General features: G+C 49.4%; 1 protein-coding gene across 11 annotated transcripts in view; it reads left to right on the forward strand.

The window, feature by feature from the left end:
• GTF3C2 (general transcription factor IIIC subunit 2) overlaps positions 1-24,524 on the forward strand; it is a 54,836-nt gene that overhangs the window by 18,618 nt on the left and 11,694 nt on the right. For 9 of the 11 annotated variants that reach the window (XR_013639579.1, XM_078872587.1, XM_078872524.1 and 6 more), the window contains 4 exons: positions 274-501; positions 1,562-1,673; positions 2,637-2,754; positions 3,397-3,428. Coding sequence is in view for 9 of the 11 variants with exons in the window: in XM_078872587.1 (XP_078728713.1) it covers positions 274-501; positions 1,562-1,673; positions 2,637-2,754; positions 3,397-3,428 (490 nt within the window). In the remaining 2 variants the exon portion in view is untranslated. Of the gene's footprint in view, positions 1-273; positions 502-1,561; positions 1,674-2,636; positions 2,755-3,396; positions 3,429-14,300; positions 24,520-24,524 lie in introns of those variants that run through there. The other 2 variants (XR_013639581.1, XM_078872569.1) reach the window with 2 other exon arrangements.

Below are 24,524 nucleotides of genomic sequence, written 5' to 3' on the forward strand. Positions count from 1 at the left end.
ATCCACATGTCATAGCAGGTAGCAATGGATTAATTACAATACATGTTCACAAAGCATTGTGGAATCCACTTATATGCATGATTTGTCTTCCTTTGTTGTGAATGCACAGTTAATATTCAACTAAAGGATTGTCATTTTATTGACCTGTACACTTCATTAAAAGTTGTCCATTTCGTTTGTTTGCAGTCTACTTTTTCATTTGTATTCATAGTTAAAAAAATGGGGGGGAAAGTGTATTAGCTAAATAAATGTTGCACCCTAATTTTCCTACAGGTTTGAAGCACTGCCGTTGGATAGCCGCGCTTGGGATTTAAACTTTTTTGTTGGGGGCCCCGTGTGGTCCCTGGACTGGGGTCCCACGCCCAACGGCTCGCTGTCCAATCAGCACGTGGCACTCTACGCCAACAGCAGTGCCCTGGATCTGCACAAACTCAATCAGATCCACAGAGAGCCGGCCCTACTGCAGGTGTGGAATTTGGGACCGTTGCAGAGTACAAAGAGGTAACGCGTCACGCGTGTCTTACGTGTGATTTGTTCTGGCAGTGTTGTCTGAGTTGGTAAGATGAGTGTGGTTTTTCATCTTTTCAAGGAGCTTAAGTTGAGCATACATTTAGCAGCTAGTTCCCAGACGGTATCTAAACCAACGAAAATTTTCCAGCAGTCCGAAATGACCCGAGATGGCTGGTCAAGCCCAAGCAGCAACATCACCACACGAGCCATGGTGACCTCACCCAGAATTAGTGGTGAATGGTGGTGGTTGTTGTTTGTTGTATGTGTGCATATGATTTTACTTCACGCTGGTCAGTGCAGATTTGTGAAAGTTGAGAGCCTGGACTGGGTTTAGCTATTAGCTGTCTCAGGGAATCGACATTTGATCAGTCACGACAAGTCACACAAGGTTGGTTGCATAAGACGACCTACTAAATATACATTTTCCTCGCTTTTCATTCTAAATCAACGCAGACTCGGCAACATTTTCTCGAAAGATGTTTATACAACCAGCCACAGACCATGGAATATAGACGTGGTTTCATATCGATGGTAATATCAAATAAAAATTGTATGTAAAGGTCAGGTAAAGTCAACATTTGAACTCCAAGATCCATGTATGGAGTATCCCGACAACTAGCGTGTGTGTATTAGAATCAGATGAGCTACGAAGCTATTTTCACAGATATCGGTGCGAAAAAAGTTCCACATGCATACATAGTTGCCATGTTTCACATTCTGAAGGTGTGGGCATTGATACTAAATCAGCTAGAACTAAAACGACTCATTGAGATTCCCAGGGTAGCAGAATAAATGTGCCAGGCCATTCTGCATGGCTCCCTTATTTGCCTTCTAGCCTTGTTGGAAATCCAATTATCTTTCACCGCAAGCAGCTACACACAGTGTTTATGTTAAGCACGTGTGGGCGGGAAATGGTCATTTCTTTTTTTAACGCTGAAAAGTAAATACATATGCTTTGATCTGAAAGCATACAAATCTAGACTTTACCACATCACGGGGCATTTAGTCACGTGGAATCTCAGCGGTTGTGTGCGTCGTTATCTATTTTCAGGTCACTTTTCCAACCAGCACTGGCGTATGGAGTGGCACTTGATTTTGGATGCATATGGGATATGAAGTTCTGCCCAAGTGGGTCATGGGAAGATCCCACTGCCCCTGTGAAGGTATGAGATTACCTTTAACACATATTAGGAGGCTTTCGCGGCCAATATTATCCATAATAGAGATTTTAAGGTTAGATCGCGTAAATATAAATTTGTCGTTAAACCCGTCACCACCTGACAACAGCTAATTAGTAAGGTTTGTCACGTAAACAAAACATGCCAATTAGTGTTGGAGAGTAAATCCCACAACATTTACAATTCGAGTACAATGTTTCAATGGTAATTACAACCAGTCTCAAAGGGTGACAGCCACAATTATGACTGTCAAACCTTACTAATTGGCTGTGGCGGGTTTAACGACATTTTTATTTACGCGATCTCACACAAAAATACCTCGATTATGGATGAGACTACCTCTGTTTGCAGTTAGAAGAATCCGTGCTATATACAAACGTACACCTGCTATTAGCACGGTTGGCTACGTACGGTGCAAAAGAAGTTCAACATACGTACAGGAGATCGGAGTGCGGTGACGTATGACGGACTGTTGGCGGTTTGACGGGGCGTAGGGATGAGTGCTGTTAGTGAGCACCCAAAGGCTGGTGGTGACGGTGTGGCCAGGAACCACAACGTACGGCAGAACTGTGTGTTTGGTTTTAATCACAGCCAGTAAATGCACATCTGAAGAGATGTCACCAGTGTTGAGTATCATTACAGTAGAACTGCTTTTGTTCCATTATCATCCTCCTATTCACAGACCCTGTTATCTGTAGATGCCAGGTGATATGTGAATCGCCTGGCCTCTGCAATTCTTCCCATAATTTTTTGTGGATCCCTAAAAAGTTTCGTAAAAAAAAATTGTATGCCAGAAAACTTAATTTGAGCTCTCATTGTGGAGTTGCCACTCCTAAGCGTGGACTACGCCTTTCAAAGTTGGTAGCGCAGAGGGTTGTTAGTCAATCAATCCACAGCCCTTTTTGCTGTGTAAAGTGACATCCCATGCTCGTCTTTACTGCTGTGCAGGTGCCACGAATGGCGCGAATGGGGCTTCTAGCCGCGGCCTTCTCGGATGGCAAGGTGCGAGTGTTCTCGCTGCCGCATGCGGAGGACCTGCCTCAGGCCCAGCTCACCGACGCTGAAGGTGACGTTCCGTCCGCATCCGTAGCGTTACCGACTAGCTCTACCGAGTAGCTCTACCAACGAGCGTTATCGACGAGCTCTACTGACTAGCTCTACCTACTAGCTCTACCTAGTAGCTCTACCGACTAGCTCAACCGACTAGCTCTACCTAGTAGCTCCACCTAGTAGCTCTACCTAGTAGCTCTACCGACTAGCTCTACCTAGTAGCTCTACCTACTAGCTCTACCTACTTGCTCTACCTACTACCTCTACCTAGTAGCTCTACCTAGTAGCTCTACCTAGTAGTTCTACCTAGTAGCTCCACCGGCTAACTTAACAACAGAGTAGAGGCCGGGCCCAGAGAGGGAGGAATGGGGCAACGGCTTCAGCGATTGACGCTAATGGGGGGTTGAGCCTACGGGGGACGAAATACGATCGTTGACGGGAAGAGAGCGAGCGAGCTGAGAGCGCCCTGGAGGTGGGGTGTGGTGCGCTGCAGATGGACAGCGCCACTGCCTACAGTGAGGGGAAGTTCTTCATAGGCTTGTTTTTTGAAAGCCGAGTTTAAAGTGCATTTCCTTTCTCACTATCCGTGTAAATGCCTCTCAGGAGGGGTTGCTCAATTCGCATCGTGTCCTCATAGTTTGTGCTGTTTTCCTTTTAGGCTCTCAAGCTGCCGAACAAAAGATATATAAGGTAAGGGCAGATACTTCCAAAAACGTTGCTGAAGATGAATGCTGATTGCATGATGTTTGGTGGCACCCACGGTGGTGGAAATAGGGCCTGAACGCCTCGGAATGCCATGGTGAGAGTGACCATGTGAACCCTGTGACTGCGTTCCAGAAGGAATCAACGATTCATCTTTATTTATTTATTTAACTCGCAGATATACCTCTAGACACACATAGAGACCCACAGACATGCTAAGAGACCCATAGACACAACAACAACCACCATTTGCCACTAAGTGGCTGTGATGTCACCACGACGCTTGTGCCAGGCTATGTGCACCTTGAGGCCACGTGAAGTGTTGAACGCCCGCTGGCAGGAGGTCACAGGGCAAACCTAGGTGCCACAGGTCGACTGACTGAGACGACTGGCTGATGCACTACCTGTGCCCCCTACTGTGCCAACTTGCTGTGCTTTAACCACCCGGCGTTCCGCTCGTTGTTGTGAGCATCGCTCCTCCGCCCTCCGTTGTTGTAGGAGGGCGACTGCCTCCAACTGCCCAGAGGCGTCTTTCATGAGCCTCCTCCACAGAGGCCGATCTTGACACCGCTGGTACCAGTCATCAGCAAGTCGACTCAGCTCCACATCCTCGTGTATCTGGGAATGGCTCCGACTCCCGGCCACGTAGTTTTACCCGGGCCCGCTCACCATCATGAAGGTTCTTAATTATCGTGAGCAGAGGGTCAGGGACTCCAAAAGCATGAAGAACAACCCACAGCCCAGGCCTACTCATGGTATCATAGGCCTTGACCAGGTCAATAAAGCAGAGATGTAGGTCTTGTTGGAATTCCCTACACCTCTGCTGTAGCAAACGGACAAAAATATAGCATCTGTGCAGGACCGCCCTTTCCTGAAACCACATTGGGGTTCCGCAAGCCTCTCCTCAGCGTGCCTGGCAAAGCGATGTTGAATAATCCTTGCCAGGACCTTTCCTGGCACACTGAGGAGTGAGATGCCCCTGTAGTTGTTACAGTCTGTGCGGTCCCCCTTCTTAAGGAGGGGGACCACAAGGGCATCCTTCGAATCCTGCCGAACCCATCCAGTGATCCAGACTGTTGTTATGATGTCATGTAAGGCAGTCTGTGCACAAACGCCACCCTCCCTCAGCATTTTGCTTGGGAAATCATCTCTGCCCGGTGCCTTTCCTGGTCTCAGACTCTGGTTCGCCTTCAGTACTTCCTCAACAGATGGCACCTCAGCCAGCCACTCACAGGGGGTGACTTCTTCCTCCAATATTTGAGGCACTGCAGCCTCAGCAGGGTCATCCCCACTTTGTCCCACGATGTTTCCATGTCGAGGGATTTCCCCTCCCCCAGGACTTCACAGAAATGCACATCTGCAAACCTGTTCCAGGGGGTCGGAGATTGGATCACCGTTTTTTGCCCTAATTATGGTAATAGGTGTGGTGCTGCAGGTTACTTTTTTGATGGAGTTAAATAGGGATTTGTGATCGCGGGCCATTGAGGCAGACTCCATCTCCTCGCAACCCGCGACCACCACCCATCCTTGCAGCTCCTCACGGCTCTCCGAACCTCCGAGCGAAGGCTGCGGTAAGCCTCCTCATTCTCTGACGTGGGATGCTGTAGACGATTAGAGTGGCCCTGTTGTTTTTTCTCAGCCATCCTGAACACCTCTCTTAGCCAGGGTCTCTGGGGAGGTCTGGACTGCGTACCCAAAGCAGTCATTGCAGCTGCCCTGAGTCACAGTCCTAAACCTCGCCCATTTACCCTCAACATCTGGAAGAGTGGGGGACGATACCAACCCCAGCCGCAAGCGATGATGAAATTCTCGCTTGCAACTTTCATCAGCTAGCAGAGACCAGGCCACCTTAGGTTTGAATGGGGTCCTGGGTGTACACCCACCACCGGAGTACACGGTAGGTCCTGGTGTCAAGGACATGGGCCCGCATCCGCTGTTCTGTCACTATGTAGTCCAGCACATGTTCTTGCTTGGACCCGGCATGCATCCATGATGTTGTGTGGATGCGCCGATGCCAGAACAGCGTGTTGGTAATTACAAGCCCATGGGCTGCACAAAAATCTAGCAGCCTCCTACCATTGTTATTGAGCTGATCTGGCCCATGCCTTCCAATCACTCCAGGTCAGGTGCCAGCATCATGACCAACTCGGGCATTGAAGTCACCCAACAAGATGACTCTATCCCGAGGGGCCACTTTAGCTAGCACCTGTGACAGGAGGTCATAGAAGGCTCATCGGCCTTGCCTGCATCCCTCCACGGATGTTCATCTTCGGTGGAGGCATAAGTAAGCACGACCACCACTCCTCGCCTCTGGTTGATGGGAAGGTGAGCCCAAAGTAGCCTGGACCTTACAGCTTCCCGCGCCTCACCGCCACGCTCCCACGTCCCCTTCATTTTTTTGTTCAAAAGAAGAGCCACTCCCTGTTGTTTGGTAGTCTCCTGCCCCGAGTAGAGGACTGTCCACCCCTCATGGTGGCAGGAGCCAGAGCCGGTCCACCGGACCTCCTGAATACCACAGAGATCCAGGCGGTACCGTGCCAGCTCCCGACAGAGGAGTGGCAGCCTCTCCTCCGCAGTGAGCATTCGAACATTCCACGTGGCCATCCGTGGTGGCTTTATGTTGTTTCTGGAGGAGCCCCGAGGGTAAAGATTCAATCTCCTGGCTCCGCCAAATGGGGTTTGGCCAGGAAATGGCATAAACGCCTGTCTCCCCGGGGCCTCCGGCACAAGCTTATTAATTAGATATTTTTACGTGGTTTTGTGGTAATTTATTGAAGGTGGAGGGGTTACCAGCCCCACGCACCCGTCCAGAGCCCCCATTTAGCCGCTTTGGTGGTTACAAACGCCCTGAGAGGAAAGGCCAATCGGAATTGGCCCTCCCCCCCACAGCACTGTCCACCACAATGTTGCCTGTCCGGCACCACGAGGAGGTAGGGGGTTGTTTTTACCGGATAGACACACACACAGACCCACAGACACTCAGACACCCACAGACACACATAGAGAGACCCACATACATGCTCAGAGACCCACAGACACACACAGACACACATAGAGGCCCATAGGCACATTTTTTACATACTCAGGCAACTGATATGCAATACATTTCGGTTATGTTAGTAGTAGGTTTTTACCCTTTTAAACTGGTACAAAACTGACACCTTTATTCAAGGCATCATGTTTGCAATAACCACAACACAAGTAGTCAAAAAAGCAAACAAAAAGAAGCAGCTCTGATAATGATAATAATATGCACTGTCCTTTAAGTTGATTGGTCCACACCCGAGACGGCTTTCTTTAGAGCCTAGTCCCCATTGGTGTTGGACCAGATGACACCAGAAGGCGTACAACTCAAACACAGTGCAATATCAGAGTCTTGAGAGCTCGGGGTAAGCATTTACACTATGAGATCTCTTTTACCAGTGGGAAATATAGTAGTAGGTTTTTACCCTTTTAAACTGGTACAAAACTGACACCTTTATTCAAGGCATCATGTTTGCAATAACCACAACACAAGTAGTCAAAAAAGCAAACAAAAAGAAGCAACTCTGATAATGATAATAATATGCACTGTCCTTGAAGTTGATTGGTCCACACCCGAGACGGCTTTCTTTAGAGCCTAGTCCCCATTGGTGTTGGACCAGATGACACCAGAAGGCGTACAACTCAAACACAGTGCAATATCAGAGTCTTGAGAGCTCGGGGTAATCATTTACACTATGAGATCTCTTTTACCAGTGGCAAAATATAGTAGTAGGTTTTTACCCTTTTAAACTGGTACAAAACTGACACCTTTATTCAAGGCATCATGTTTGCAATAACCACAACACAAGTAGTCAAAAAAGCAAACAAAAAGAAGCAACTCTGATAATGATAATAATATGCACTGTCCTTGAAGTTGATTGGTCCACACCCAAGACGGCTTTCTTTAGAGCCTAGTCCCCATTGGTGTTGGACCAGATGACACCAGAAGGCGTACAACTCAAACACAATGCAATATCAGAGTCTTGAGAGCTCGGGGTAAGCATTTACACTATGAGATCTCTTTTACCAGTGGCAAAATATAGTAGTAGGTTTTTACCCGTTTAAACTGGTACAAAACTGACACCTTTATTCAAGGGATCATGTTTGCAATAACCACAACACAAGTAGTCAAAAAAGCAAACAAAAGAAGCAACTCTGATAATGATAATAATATGCACTGTCCTTGAAGTTGATTGGTCCACACCCGAGACGGCTTTCTTTAGAGCCTAGTCCCCATTGGTGTTGGACCAGATGACACCAGAAGGCGTACAACTCAAACACAGTGCAATATCAGAGTCTTGAGAGCTCGGGGTAAGCATTTACACTATGAGATCTCTTTTACCAGTGGCAAAATATAGTAGTAGGTTTTTACCCTTTTAAACTGGTACAAAACTGACACCTTTATTCAAGGCATCATGTTTGCAATAACCACAACACAAGTAGTCAAAAAAGCAAACAAAAAGAAGCAACTCTGATAATGATAATAATATGCACTGTCCTTGAAGTTGATTGGTCCACACCCGAGACGGCTTTCTTTAGACCCTAGTCCCCATTGGATAGTATTATCATTATCAGAGTTGCTTCTTTTTGTTTGCTTTTTTGACTACTTGTGTTGTGGTTATAGCAAACATGATGCCTTGAATAAAGGTGTCAGTTTTGTACCAGTTTAAAAGGGTAAAAACCTACTACTATATTTTGCCACTGGTAAAAGAGATCTCATAGTGTAAATTTCGGTTATGTGTTTACATATGTGTATAGAGGCTTCACAAATAACAGCTTTAGTCCGGTGCGCTAGTGTAGCATGTCCACGGTATAGTCCCTGCACTCTTAGACAAATTCATCTCTACTGCATCCCCCAAATAAACACGAATGTTTGGTGTAGGCCTTGTGTATGAAACCCTTTAGTCTGAGTAATGTAGCGTCTGCATTACATGTGTAGTGGTGATACGCGCTGGGGTAGGGATCGTGTGCCAGCGCGTAGTGATTGGCTGTGTGTGTTGGTGACGCGCGCTGACGGTGAAGGATCAGGGGTCAGCGCGGGGTCGGGGGTTATGAGGCAGTGATTGGTTGGTTATGAGTGACGCGCGCTGACAGCGATGGGATCCTGGGGCAAGCGCGCGGGGATTGGTCAACTAAGGGGGATGCTCACGTCGAGGTCCGTATACGCTCCGTCTCCCGTGAGCGGGGGCTATATAAGGTGGTGCGCACAGGCGCACGGAGAGCGAGTGACCAGCGAAGACTGAAGACGGAGGAGGAAGAGATAGGGCCCTGGGGTACCTAGTCCCGCTGTCCTGTAGGGGCCGGGGCTCTGTGTGACCCAGAGGCGGAACCCTGGGACCCGGGGCCGAGCGTCCGTGAGAGGGCCGGCCCTTGGGACTCAGAGGTTGTGGCCCACGCCCAAGCTGGGGTGGGCCTGTAGGCTCCACTGACGTTACGGGGCGGAATGCAGTGTGAGGCATAGTAACTACACGTGTCAAGTGAAGTGTGTGTAGTCAGAGGCATAGTAACTACACGTGTCAAGTGAAGTGTGTGTAGTCAGAGGCATAGTAACTACACGTGTCAAGTGAAGTGTGTGTAGTCAGAGGAATAGTGACCACACGTGTCAAGTGAAGTGTGTGTAGTCAGAGGAATAGTGACCACACGTTGTATCGTGACAAGTCAAAGTTTAATAAAAAGTGTGCTACCCGTCAAGTGGTTTCCTGCCGTCATTCCAATACTTCAACTGGCGTCAGAAGTGAAACAGTCTTCCAGGCATGGATACAAGGAAGACCCGTCGGACTCACGGGATTGACCGCGAGTATAACCTTGACGACTCGGGCCAGCTGGCATCGGGGGGAGAGGACGAAGAAATGCCGATGCCGCAGGATCCGCCGAGGGCGCCGGATGAGCGCCTGGGGACCGATGCCGTACTCCGCGAGGCGCACTCCCGTCTGGCAGAGCTGCTGCTCGCCGCCGCGTCCATCCTGGCGGAAATCAGCACGTCGGGAGGAGCGGGGACGTCGGCGGACATTCAACAGGGTCGCCCCGCAGATTCCCGCCAAAATGACTGGGCGATTCCCGCCATTTCAACTGCGCGGACATCTTTTGGCGGGAACGGCGAGCACCACGTGGCGGCGGTTCTCCAAGCGCGCCCGCTTACGTCATCAACGCGCGCTGCGGACCGCCATCAGCCACCCGCCATTGGGGCCGCCATCTCGCACACCGACGGTGCGGCGGAGAGGAACCACGAGGCAGAGGACGACTTCATCTTTCAACAGCGCCTTCCCACATTGTCAGCCTTCAAGGCGGAAGGCGGGGACTGGGGCGCATTCCAGCGCAGGTTTCTGGCGCATCAGGAAATGTCCGCCTGGTCCGACGCTACGGCGCTGCGGGCACTGCCTGCCATGTTGGACGACAACGCGCTCGCGGCCTTCACGTACGCACAGAGGTCGGACCGCTCCACGCTTAAGGCTGCGCTGGGTCTCATGGCCAAGGTCTACGGACCTCCCTCGGCGTGTCGCCATCACTTTTACGCCCGGCGGAAGGCGGACACGGAGACCGCGCTCGCCTACCGCACGGCGTTGTTGGCTCTCGCCAACGCCGCGTTCCCTCGTATGGACGAGGAGGGCCAGGACGCGATGGTCTTGGAGCAACTGCTCAAGTTGTCGCAGGACCTGGGGGTCCCCATCAACACGGCCGACGAGGTCGATATTTCTTCTTTGCGGGTCGCAAGAAGTATACAGGCGCACGAGGTCCTCCAGCGTAAACAGGGGGTCGTCTGCAATGCTGCCGTGGCCTCAGCTCCGGGCCCGGTGGTCACCGAGCCCCAAGTCATCAGCCCACGAGAGGAGGCGTTCACCGCGGGACGACCGGGGGACTGGAGGTCGGGGGGTCGTTCGCCTCTGCGATCGGCCCGCAAGCTGGAGCAACCGAGATCTCCGACGACCCTCATCACGTGTTACAACTGCGGCCTCCGGGGCCACGTGGCGTCCGGTTGCCGCGCTCCACGTCAGCGCGCCATGGGACCTCGGCTGGACGACGACCAAGGCCCCAAGTCATCCCTACTAACCCCGGCAAGTCGCGGCGCTTCACATGCTCGGCCTACATGCACGACACACATGGGCCGTCGCGTTGCGGCGGAGGAGAGCCGGTTAGGGATCGGGGATTCGGTTCGGCGAGGGGGGTTCGTGCGGGACCGAGGGGACATTAAATGGTCGGAGTTGGGGCACAGGATAGTGGCTGCGTCGGCGGGATCATCGGTCGTTACGGGATTCATTGACGGGGTCGAGGTCAGGGTGTTAGTGGACATGGGGGCGTCGGCGACTATTATATCGGACCTCATTTACAACATTCTCCCCGTCCAATGTCGACCTCTGCTCCCGGTGGACGTGCCATTTTACGCGGCTAATGGGGGCTCGTTGGGCATTGTCGGTCAGATTAGGGCGTCCATTTGCATTGGAGATATCAAATTGTCGGGACCCGTTTTCGTTTCTTCTTCCTTGGCGGTTCCTTGTCTGTTGGGCACAGATTTTTTGGCTAAAATGCCCATTAAAATTCTCATCGATCAGCGTTGCATTGAACTACCATCGGGTCGCCGTATTTCATTTTTGACAAACCCTACCGAAATTCGGACGGCGTGCGCTACGATACAAGCGCTGGCGACACAGACCGTGCACGTGCCCCCGGGTTCACAGATGTTAATTCCCCTCCGGTTGAGGAAACCATGGGTGGGGGAGACTTCTGAACAGAGCATGCTTTTGGGTCCTTCAAATAGGGCTGTCGGAGGTCTCGATTTGTCGGTGGCTCACACTTTGGTTCGGGCTGACAAGGACCCGTTCGTGATGGTTTTAAACGCTGGGTCGCGGCTGGCCGTTATTCAGCAGGGCACTGTGCTAGCTCACGCGGCACGGGTCCCTGCGGAAGAGCGGCTGGTTGCGCATGTTGATCCAAGCCCGACGCAGAACAATCCAGTGAGGGAGGACCTTGAATGGGTCGATTCGCTGTGCGCGGACTCGAATGATTTGTCAACGGTACAGTTGGGTGCGCTGCGTGCGTTGCTGATAGAATTTTCTGATGTGTTCAGTAAGCATAAATATGACATTGGGTGCACGGACCTGTTGCGCCACCATATTGAAACAGGCGATGCGGCACTGGTCAGGCTAAATCCCTTCCGGCTGAGTCCTGCTGAGAAGGAACACGTTCAGTCGGCCGTCAACGATATGCTGGCGGCCGACATTATTTCGCCTTCTTCCAGTCCTTGGGGAGCACCTATTGTGCTGGTTAAAAAGCAAGACGGGTCCTTGCGATTTTGCGTAGATTTCCGTCGCCTGAATCAAATCTCCGTGGCTGACGCGTATCCGCTCCCCAGAATGGACGAGTCCCTCGATGCATTGTCTGGTGCGCGATATTTTTCTACTCTTGATTTATTATCAGGATTCTGGCAGCTGCCACTCGACGACGAGTCTAAACCTAAGACAGCATTTCGGACTCCAGGGGGCCTATTCCAGTTTAACCGGTTACCCATGGGACTTCACTCCGCTCCCGCGACGTTTCAGCGCCTTATGGAATTGGTTTTGTCGGGCTTGCAATGGGATACTTGCTTGATTTACCTTGACGATGTCATTGTTTTCAGTAAAACGTTTGAGGAACACCTCCAGCGATTGAGAGGGGTGTTCTTGCGAATGCGATCGGCTAAATTAAAGTTTAAACCGGCCAAATGCCACCTTCTTCGTAAGTCCGTGAGATACTTGGGCCACATTGTCGATTCTTTGGGGATCTCTACCGATCCCGCGAAGATGGACTGTGTCAGTTCATGGCCAACGCCCACGTCGGTTTCGGACATGCGCAGTTTCATCGGTTTTGCTTCTTACTACCGCCGATTCGTTGAGCATTTCGCCACCATTGCAAAACCCTTGCACGCTCTAACGGCAAAAGGAGTCAAGTTCCGATGGGGACCAGAGGAGGAGGCCGCGTTCTGCTCCCTCCGGGACGCCTTGGTGGGTGCCCCGCCCTTGCGTTATCCTGACTTTACAAGTCCCTTCTTGCTAGACACGGATGCTAGCAACACGGGCATTGGGGGGGTGCTCTCACAGGTCGTTGGGGGAGTCGAAAGGGTGGTCGCCTATGGTAGCAGGGTCTTGTCGCCGGCGGAGCAGCGCTACTGTGTCACCCGTCGCGAGTTGCTTGCTATTGTTTTTTTTTGTACAGCAATTTAGACCGTATCTCTATGGCCGTCACTTTACGGTCCGGACGGACCACGCGGCGCTTCAGTATTCATTGAGGGTCGCCCAACCCTCGGGCCAGTTGTCACGGTGGTTGGAAGTCCTCCAGGACTATCAGTTTACGACCACATACCGTAAGGGGTTGCGCCACACTAACGCCGATGCCCTGTCGCGATTGTCGCCTTGTCACAAATGTGCATGCTTAATGGGATCGGCGCGCTGTAAACCGCCAGCTGCGGAAAGTATGGGGGCGTTGGCTGCGACCGCGGATGCACCAATCGGGGATGTTCCCGCTACCCCTGAGGGAGAGGACTCGCTGCTCTCACTGTCGCTGATTGAGTGGGGCCGTCTCCAAATGGCTGACAGCTCCCTGCTAGCGTTGCGCCGCAGGGTGGGGGGTCCCGAGGAGGGCCGGGAGCGAACTGGCTCCTGGGTACTTAAGCAGGGCCTGTTAATGAGATGGGACAATTTGTCCCGGCGGCACGCACTCGTGGTGCCTTCCGCTGTGCGGGGGAAAGTTGTCCTGGCCGCACATGAACGCCTCTTGCATTTGGGAGTAAACAAAACGCTTGCTCTGCTTCAGCGTGACTATTATTGGCCAGGGATGGGGAGTGATGTGGTGAATATTCTAAAGGGGTGTGTTGATTGCGCCAGACGGAAACCGCCGCCCATGGCATCAAATCCACCGCTGCAATCTATTCAGATCTCGCGCACTAACGAGCTCGTTGCGCTCTATTTTGGGGCCTTTTCCAGTCACGCCTAGGGGTAATAAGTACCTGTTGGTTGGTGTCGAATACTTTACCCGGTGGCCTATGGCGTGGCCACTCGCCAACCAATCGGCGGCGGCTGTGACGGACGCCTTTGTCCAGGGCTACGTCCTGGACAAGGGGGCTCCCGAACGCTTGCTGACCGACCAAGGGAAAACATTTTCAAGTAAATTGCTACAAGAGCAATTTACGTACCTCCCCGTACCACCCACAGACAGACGGGATGGTGGAGCGACTCCACGGGACTTTGACTTCTATGCTGTGCCAGCAGGTGTGTGAGGCACATGTTGATTGGGACCTGCAGGTCCCGGGGGTCCTCGCCGCGTATAGAATGGCCCCCCATGCAGCAACGGGATTTTCCCCATTCTATCTGATGTATGGTCGGGAAGCCGACCCGCCCATGGAAACGCAGCTGGGACTGTCCGCACCACGAACAAATTCGAAATTGGCAGAACATATTAAATTTAACATTCATAAGCTGACCGAGACACGGGAGGCCGCACGGCTTAATTCGCGGGCTCGCCGAATTGCCAACGAGCGGTTGCGTGCACGGAAGGTGTCCGTGCACGACTGGAAACCAGTCGATAGGGCCTGGCTGCACTGCCCTCAGGCACCTTTGGCTACGTCGCCTAAATTGTTGAAGCCATGGCGGGGACCCGTGGAGGTCGTGCGGGTTGCACGCCCCCAGTGTGTTCAAATAAAATGGGGAAAGCGCCGTTGGTACGTCCACCCCTCCCGACTGAAACCGTTCTCGCCTCCATATGGCCTCCCTTTGTGTCGTGAGGGCCGAGCATGTGACGTGACCGACGACCCAAGGGGGGAAATGTCTCCGCCTGATCCTCACATGTCTCCGCCTGATCCGCTCCCAGGTGTCTCGGAACTGACAGCTGCCGACCACCGGCGGCCGGATCCTCGCGGCGCGGCCGGTCCTTCCAGGCCCGATCCGCGCCGTCCAGGGCTGCCGGAGCCACCGGACGGTCGTCAGCGTCCCGTCCCATACGATGGACCGGCCAGGCGGACTCACGCTAAGTCGCGCTACTTTTCATGACCAACCGAATGAGGAGCCGATGCGGCCGGAGCACCTCGTCACTGCGTTCCTCATCCGCTCGACCGCTCTATCACCCCGGTGGAGGAGCGAGCGGAGGGGGGAGGGATCACTAGTCACAGAGACACTGGACACGTTCATTTTCTGGGATTTGCTTTTAGTGTGTTGTTCGTCGGGCTGTACATAGGTTGTTGTCGGGTGTTGTGTCGTTGTGTTGTTGTTGTTGCGTTACGGGGCACACTGGGGGGTGGGGTTTTTGTTGTGTTGACGTTGTGTTGTGTTGTTTAGCAGCCGGGCCGGCTGCGAGCTATGTGGGAGGGGGTGATGTAGTGGTGATACGCGCTGGGGTAGGGATCGTGTGCCAGCGCGTAGTGATTGGCTGTGTGTGTTGGTGACGCGCGCTGACGGTGAAGGATCGGGTCAGCGCGGGGTCGGGGGTTATGAGGCAGTGATTGGTTGGGTATGAGTGACGCGCGCTGACAGCGATGGGATCCTGGGGCAAGCGCGCGGGGATTGGTCAACTAAGGGGGATGCTCACGTCGAGGTCCGCATACGCTCCGTCTCCCGTGAGCGGGGGCTATATAAGGTGGTGCGCACAGGCGCACGGAGAGCGAGTGACCAGCGAAGACTGAAGACGGAGGAGGAAGAGATAGGGCCCTGGGGTACCTAGTCCCGCTGTCCTGTAGGGGCCGGGGCTCTGTGTGACCCAGAGGCGGAACCCTGGGACCCGGGGCCGAGCGTCCGTGAGAGGGCTGGCCCTTGGGACTCAGAGGTTGTGGCCCACGCCCAAGCTGGGGTGGGCCTGTAGGCTCCACGGACGTTACGGGGCGGAATGCAGTGTGAGGCATAGTAACTACACGTGTCAAGTGAAGTGTGTGTAGTCAGAGGCATAGTAACTACACGTGTCAAGTGAAGTGTGTGTAGTCAGAGGCATAGTAACTACACGTGTCAAGTGAAGTGTGTGTAGTCAGAGGAATAGTGACCACACGTGTCAAGTGAAGTGTGTGTAGTCAGAGGAATAGTGACCACACGTTGTATCGTGACAAGTCAAGGTTTATCTTCTTGGTTCTTTTGGTAAAGTCACGTAGAAGGGAAGTAATAAAATAATAAAAATAAAACATAATAAAATGAAATAATTCTCACGACGTTTCGGCTACAACGCAAGCAGCCGTCGTGAGAATTATTTCATTTTATTATGTTTTATTTTTATTATTTTATTACTTCCCTTCTACGTGACTTTACCGAAAGAACCAAGAAGATGAATCCCTGCAGTCACGAAAGCTTTAAATCGAAAAAAAGTCAAGGTTTAATAAAAAGTGTGCTACCCGTCAAGTGGTTTCCTGCCGTCATTCCAATACATCACATGCAATGCGCTATCCGTCACTCTCAACTTGCATGCTGCATGTTTCCCTCGCCCCGCAGCTCACTCTAGCCCACGTTTCATTTGGCCTGAGTCTCACTTGGCCCATTCTGAGCTTTCCTCACATACCCACGACTTTATGTCAAGCTCGTGTGGCTCTCCCCGCCTCTGTCTCCCTCTGCGTTGCTTGCTTCTTGTCTCAGTCACTCCGTCTCTACCTCTCCCTCTGTCTCGCTCGCCCGCCTTGTTTACCTCGTGTGTCACTTCCCTCATTTGCCCCACGCCTCACTCACCCAGCCCACGCCTCCCTCACCCAGCCCACTTCTCACAGACCCAGCCCATTCCTCCCTCACCCAGCCCATGCCTCCCTCACCCAGCCCACGCCTCCCTCACCCAGCCCACTTTTCACAAACCCAGCCCACGCCTCCCTCACCCATCCGACTCCTCACTCACACAGCCCACGCCTCCCTCACCCAGCCCACGCCTCCCTCACCCAGCCTATGCTTCACTCATCCGGCCCACTCCTCCCTCACTCAGCCTAAGCCACCCTCACCCAGCCAGCGCCTCACTCGCACAGCTCACTCCTCCCTCACCCAACCCACTCCTCGCTCACTCTGACCCTCCCAGGCCTCTCTATGCCCCACTATGCACCGTCGCCACCGCTCACCACGTTCGTCCGTAATGGTGCCTTGAAAGAAAATAGAAAATAATAAGCAGCGACGTTTTAAGCAATGGCCCTACTTCACAGCAAATCGAGATAAGAATCTTTATTTAGACTGGAGGAGGAGGAATCTGATGAGCCATGAATCTCTTTTTTACAGATGTCCAGTATGATCAGGTCGTCAAGTCACAACAACACAATACACAACAACACGATAAGGAGTGCAAAATAGAGAACATGATAAGCAAGTCACTAAATGTAAATACATATAATATCGAACTTGCATAATAAATACAGTATATTTATTACATAAATCCAATTTAACAAGCTTGGGCAAGGCAGAAAAAACTAAAACATTCCCATATATTCTTGGGTCTTTCAGTAAAGTCACGTAGATAGGTTCGAAGAAAATAACAAAAAACTACGACGTTTCGATCGCAACACAAGCAATCGTCATCAGGGGAAAGCTGCTGAGGAAGGATGTTTTAAAGGTTTGAAATGGATGTAGAGCAAGGGTCATAAGCGAAGTGGGCAGGGCTAGTGATGTTAAAATGAGAGATTAGCATGTCAATGTAAGATCGCAGAACTACCGCCACATCGAGGAAAACGAGCAACGGTGGCTGTGTTAGTGAGACATTTAACCTGTTAATGTAAAGACATTTAACCTGTTAATGTAACACCAGAGAGTCGAAAATAACTACTAACATCGGGAGATAGGATAGAGACATCACAGCCAGTTATGACTTAAACTGGTTAATAACGTCCTTCCAATGATTGCTCAGTTTGTACCCATCTTCTGGGTTGAAATTGTGTCTATTTATATGGATGGCTTCATGAACAAATCTTTGTGGATAGCCAGTGGGCTTGCAAAGTATCTTCGTTTTAGAGAAATATATTTCGTGGGAGCCTACCGCATTAAAACAATAATCAGCCACGGCCGAGGTATTGGTCCTACCGTGTTTCAGATCTGCCTTATGTTCACGAACACGGTCAGAGACATGTCGCTTAGTTTCCCCAATGTAACTACTGCCGCAGACACAGCTTAGTTTGTAGACGCCGGGGTATTGCATGTCAGGGATCACATTCTTCACAGATGGGATCAGATCACGAATTTTACATACTGTGTTAAGTCGAACCTGGATTGTGTGTCTGCTCATGATTTTGGAAATCTTTTTAGTGACCCTGCTATGTATGGCAAGGTGATGGTTTTGATTGGGTCCTCAGATGGTTCTTTCCCAACGGTTGGTTTTTACACCTCCATGGTGAATTTGATGGCTGAGTGGATGGAATTGATGTGGTTGAGGAATTGGTTCAGAGCTGGTCGGCCATGTGGCCAGATGACGAACGTGTCATCTACGTACCTCTTCCACAAAGCGGACGTAGAGTGGATGCCTGGATGGCATCTGTCTCACATTTTTCCATGAAAACATTGGCTACAACTGGAGATAAGGAAGAACCCATTGGGGTACCTTCAACTTACTCTTTGGTTCTTTCGGTAACGTCACGTAGAAAGAAATAAAATAATAATATAATACGATGTTTCGATTGCAACACAAGCAACCATCAGGTACAAATGAATGAGAAAACAAACATAGTAAACTTGGAAATACAATGCAATACAACACAGAGAGTCGGCCAACATAACAGTCAACACTCCACCTGGTTGATTACGTTCTTCCAAAGATTGCTTAATTTGAGAGAGAGAGAAAACAGACACGGAGACACACAGACAGAAACACAAGCAGAGAGAGACTCACACAGAGACAAACAGTGTCTGTGTGTCTCCGTGTCTATGTTTTGTCTCTCAAATTTAGCAATCTTTGGAAGAACATATTCAACCAGGTGAGGTGTTGACTGTTGTGTTGGCCGACTCTGTGTTGTATTGCATTATATTCCCAAGTTTACTATGTTTGTTTTCTCATTCATTTGTACCTGATGATGGTTGCTTGTGTTGCAATCGAAACGTTGTATTCTATTATTATTTAATTTAATTTATTTCTACATTACTTTACCAAAATAACCAAAGAGTTATTCCTGCAGTCACGAAAGCTTCAAGTCTAGTTTGTACCTTCAACTTGTTTGTGGAATGTTCCATTCCAGGTGAAGTAAGTGTTGGTGAGGCAGTGTCTCACTAGGGCCGGTACATCAGCAATAAGTCATTGTTGGACCAAATCTTCAATGATTGCAATGGTGTCAATCACAGGAACTTTGGTAAACAAAGAGACCACATCGAAACTAATGAGCAAATCACCTGGAAATAGTGAGATGTCCTTTATTAACGATACCAAGTGAGCTGAGCTGAGTACAGCTGAGGTAGTCTTACCAGTGAATGGTTGTAAGGTCTCAGACATAAATCGGGCCAGTTTGTACGTGGGTGAGTCAATGGTGGTGTTGTATGTGTTGGGTTATGAAATTTTGATGAAAATAATACAAATTAATAATTTTCCGAAAAATGCGCAAATCACATTAATTATGTTAATGTGTGAGTTAATATGCATAAATTATGATAGTGTGAGTAATTATATGCATAAATTATGATAATCACGGAGATAATTGTAGTAATTTATGCGGATGCTTGCGATTATGTTAATGTGTGCAGTTGTGATAATTAAGCTTAGCTTCGTTTATCCAGAGTTATCAATCAGGATAACACGATTATCATCGATTAAACGTTTACCGATTATCCTAGTGTGTGTTATGATATTTTAGGTCTCCATTTTCATATCTCATCACAGGATACAGTTATCAAGAATAAGATAGTTTTGCATGGACTTGGAAGGAACACTCGATATGCTTCTGTGATAACAATTTTATTCTAACAAGCATGTGACATTCTATCATGCAGGTTAAACATGTGTCCATAATTCATGAGCAAGATTATGCAATTAACGAACATGGATAACTAAAAATACTTCTTCATTTGCGAGACTATGCATTCAACTAAATTGAATAACCAAAACTCTTATGCAATTACGAGATTATGCATTTGACTCATATGAATAACTAAAACTCTTATGCAATTACGAGATTATGCATTTGACTAAAATGAATGAATAAACACTTATGCATTTGCGACATTATGCATTTAACGAACTGAATGACTAAAAACCCTCCTAACAATCGTAACCTCTACCTTTCCACCAGGCATCTCATTAGTTCGTTTTGTATCGATCACAATCGGCAACTGGCCGAGTTTGAAAACAAGCATGACACACTTCATTTTGCGGTAATAAAAAGCACTTATTGTATCCCAGAGGCGAAAGTATCAATAGATTCATCGGCAAGTATAAAATCCTTTTAACGGAATGTTTGATATAATGGTGGGTGAGGGCGTGTGTGTGGGAGAGCGAATCTGGCTCTGTTTTAATTAATGCTTCGGGGAGACTCTATGACAAAGGAAACTGGTTTGACAAGATTTTCTCTGTGCTTCCTTGAGTCTGTATGTGGGGAGCGATGCGACCTCTGTCCGTGCGAGTTGCAGCCGAGACTTTCTCCGCTACAAGGTGAGCGGCGGCGCTTGGCGGTACTTGGTAGCTGACGGCGCGATGGCGCCTCTCTGCAGCTCTGACGGTGGCGCTCGTTCGGAAGACTTTGACTCTCTTTCTCCACGGCGGGATGACGAGTCGGTTTTGGTTGATGCTGGTCGATCTGGGTGTGTATTAGACACACGGCGCATTCAACAGCGCTGTGTTCCTCCTCACAGCCGTTTGACCAGGCTTTCTCCACTGCGTCGCGCTCTCTGCTTTGCTCGCTTGGCGATCTCCGCCTTTCCTGCGGGTTGTTCGCTGGCCGTCACTCTGATAAGAAGCGATGCTTCGTTCGTGGCAGGGTGGACGTTGGCGTCTTTGTTGGCTTCACTCGCAGCTCGGCGACTCAGGGTAGCGATTCTTCTCAGGTGGTGCAGACCTCGGCTTGTAGCGGCACGTCGCTACCCCGCGAACCTCGTCATTCTGGATGACGAAAACTTCTTCGTTGTCGGCGTTGAGATGAGATGGGGCCGACACCCCGTGACGAGATGGGGGCCGAAGCCCTGGCGATTTTTGGTGGAGCCCGTGGCCCGGACGATCTGCTTTGGATGGATTTTTCCTTGGCTTATATCTGGAAATTCCACTCAGTTTCCCGAGTTGTTCAAAGTCTGTCATAAAACATTTCTGTGGGTGTGAACCATCTGTGTCCGTGTGTGTGTCGTGTGCGTGTCCGTCCGTGTGTTTATTAGCTTTGAAGACACAGCTGTGTGTCGTTCTGGAAGGGGGGGGTGGGGGCCTCGTGACGGCGCCACCTAAGTTATCCATTAGCCAGACTGATGATTCGCGTCGAGTTATATATAAAAAAAAAATATTCGAATCCATGTTTTTGTTACTGAATAATATTTGTCGCGAAAACCTACGCGTTAAGCGAGCTTAATTATTCCCTCCCTTGCTCGGGGATCATATCTTTTGTCTCACACAGCTTAAGTTGTTTTGGTTTGGAAGTTGAAATGCGACTTATTTGCTGCTTGGTTCCATTATGCCCAAGTTATGCCGAAACCATGTTCACGATGTTTTATCGTGACCCGATCTCCCATGGAAATGTTATTTGCTCGCGTGTGCAATTTTTGCTGTCCGTGTTGCGGGGAGACAAAGACGGTTGTTTCCACGGTGGGAGCACCCAGCGCATGCGCTTATTTATTTATTTTCCGAAGACGTGTTAATTTCCTTTGAGCCATTGCCCGGAGCTTTATTGGTGTCATTTCCTGGCTTTTGGCGTGTTTGTGTGGAGATCCTCTCGGGAAGACAAAGATGGCCGTGAGTTGCTCGCTTCTCATGGGGTGTTGCGTTTGGTTGATTATGAGAGGCTTCCCCGCCCTTAATTCTCCGAGGGAATCCACTTTAATTCCGTACTTATTATTTGACTTCTTGTGATTATTTAATTTGGTATCCTGGCTAGGAATTTTGTTTTGGAGCGACTCAAGCCATAATTATTCTTTGGTGCTTCGGCCCGGCCGCGTAGAAATTATTTAAGGTAAATAATGTCCGTATTTAATTAACAATTGATGAATCGCGACTCTGGTGCAGACTGTAGTCTGGTTTTCAATTGGAGTAAGGATAGATACTGTTTGCTTACTCTTCATGGCTAAGTTGGTAATTTGTTTATCTAACATGGTTCAAAACCCGTCTGTGTTTTTTTTATCGTCAATGTTGTTTCCTTTGTTAAGAATATAATTATATATTCCGTGGCCTGGTTTTGTATTTATCAAAGGTTTTTTTTTTAACAAAAGGATGTCCTCCTGACCCCCCCCCCGCCTGCAATTCCCCCCTCCCTTGTTCCTGTTGTGTGAAATTAGGGGAGTTTTTATTACCTTTATTGCCCCCTTTCATGTCCTCTAGTCTTTTGATATGAGGTATGCGCAGCTGTGGAAGTGTGGGGGCGTGTTCGTTCCCACGTTGCCGCGTGTCTATTAAAAAACGATATTATCTATGTTGGCAGAATAATTCTTAAAAAAATAATATTAAAAAAAAAGGGGGCATATACACAACAGTGGAGACGATAGGGCAGAGTGGTGTGCCTTCTTTATGGATATTTGGTAAGCCATACAATCTGGGTGGTCTAGCAGCAGAGGGTTTTAAGGAAACCCGCTTGGTTGGTTCGATCAAAGATGTCGAATCAGTGATGATATTGTTGATTTTCGTAACGAGGCGGTTGGTAGGATCTCTTTTAATTTTGGTATATTTGCCATCATTAAGTAGGTCCTGAATTTGTTTTATTGTATGTGGTTTTGTCCATGATGACTGTGGCATTGCCCTTGTCGGCTGAGAGGATGACGATGTCATCTCTCTGTTTTAATTGAGAAAGCTCAAAGCGCTCATCTTTACTGATGTTGCTAATAGGTGTCTTAGCGTTTTTGAGGATTGCAGCGATTTCCGATCTTGTCACGTCTGCAGCATTGTGTCCCAAACCCTGAAGAGCTACGTCGACCTGGGCAATGATATCATCAACTGGGATGTGTTTAGGGGTGACTGCGTAATTCAACCCTTTGGCTAGAACCGATTTTAGGCTGTCTGAAATTGGACTGTTACTATGATTGATGACAATCTTGTCCACATCTAACTTTTTTATGTGTGGATCTGGCTTCTTCTTAGAAAGGAGGTTGAACTTGGAAATACGGTTATCTTTGCATTTAGCTGACATTGAGGCAGCTGAAGAGGCTGTCATGTTATCTACATGTTCCCAATCAGATGTAGACATTGTTTCCATCAATTTTAAGTGTGATTTCAGGAGAGTCTTGTCTAAATTGTCTAGTTCAAATCAGAGCAATTTTATTTTCTCTGAGATCAGAGCTAGGCCAGCCCTGAACAAGATCCGTTTAGCATTAGGAGAAGTGACAGCAGCAGATGTCAGTGTGAAGGCGATTGGTATTACCTTAAAAAAGAACCATCTGAGGACCCAATCAAAACCATCACCTTGCCATACATAGCAGGGGTCACTAAAAATATTTCCAAAATCATGAGCAAATACAAAATCCAGGTTCGATTTAACACAGTACATAAAATTTGTGATCTGATCCCATCTGTGAAGGATGTGATCTCTGACATGCAATACCCCGGCGTCTACAAACTAAGCTGTGTAGTTACATTGGGGAAACTAAGCGGCATGTTTCGGACCGTGTTCGTGAACATAAGGCAGATCTGAACCACGGTAGGACCAATACCTCGGCCGTGGCTGATCATTGTTTTCGCGTGGATTTTTTTCCTCCACATTTATAAACATGTGTAGTGGGTTCAACTGAGTCGCACTCTTATTAAGTTTTTTATTTAGTTCCAACAAAGTGGGGTGACTTCACCCTTAACAACACAACTCCCTAGCGTGGTGACCACCCTGGCTAACTACACTGGTTATTTGAGTAACTATTTACTACGGACCCAGGACCAACAACATACTGCCCGAGTCCACGTGCTGGAAGACTTGTAGAATGGAGATCGTAGACGAAGGGTTTCTTCCCCGGGACGGACAACCCCAATTCCTCTCGGGACTCTGCTTATATTCTCTGCGGCGTGGCCGGTTCCGCCCTTGGCCACGCCCCCCTTCCAGAATCATCGGGAAGAACCTGGGTTCCAATCACATGACCCTCCTAGCCCCCTCTTGGGGCCCCCCTGTCATTAAAACCGATCACGTGTCCTCCCAGGTCAACCAGAGTGCCATGGCCTTACCCGACCTCTTAGGTTGGCACACACACCGTGCCCTCTAGGGCCGGCACTGCACTTACAGCATGGTGCCATCCAGCGATGTCACTCCACAAACACCGTGCCCCTCTAGGGCCGGTACTGCACCCACAGAATGGTAACCCTAAACATATAGATAAACAACAGAACAATCTACACTTATGTTTGTACAACATTAAACATAATGATACACATTCTTTACACATGCAAAGACAAAGATCCCCTGTTTAGCCTTAACAGAATTTTGGGGGAAAGTGCTGTTAGCGATCACCTATAAAGGCCGGCTCCACACACGAGGGGGTGCTGAGCCAGCACCACGCCCGGCCACCTTTGTATTCCTAGTGGCGATGTTTACTACACACCGCACCAGGTACTCATTTGAGGCTGAGTCGACCTAGGGGAAGCCCAGGACCGGTTCAGATAATCGTCACCAGTGTTGGCTGTGAGCGGGAATCGAACTCGGGTTGCTGGGTTCGTAGCGCAGTGCGCTAACCGCTACACTACCCATAATATACGTTTTTTGGGTTAGATTGCGTAAATATAAATGTCGTTAAACCCGCCACCACCCGACACAGCCAATTAGTAAGTTTTTTCACGCAAACAAATCGTGCCAATTCATTACTAGTTCAGCACACCGTTGTGTTGGAGAGTAAACCCACTACAACATTTACAATTCGAGTACCGTGACGTTTCACCGGTCATTACAACAACCAGCATCATCAGGCGACGGCCAGAATTGCTACGCTCCCCACATTACACGTGCACACGCACTCTCTCGCGCATCCACGCTCACATTGTTTATGTTTTGAACCAAATAATTAGCTTTGT

Source organism: Lampetra fluviatilis, chromosome 2, assembly GCF_964198595.1.
Source record: "Lampetra fluviatilis chromosome 2, kcLamFluv1.1, whole genome shotgun sequence".
NCBI classification, from domain to species: domain Eukaryota; kingdom Metazoa; phylum Chordata; class Hyperoartia; order Petromyzontiformes; family Petromyzontidae; genus Lampetra; species Lampetra fluviatilis.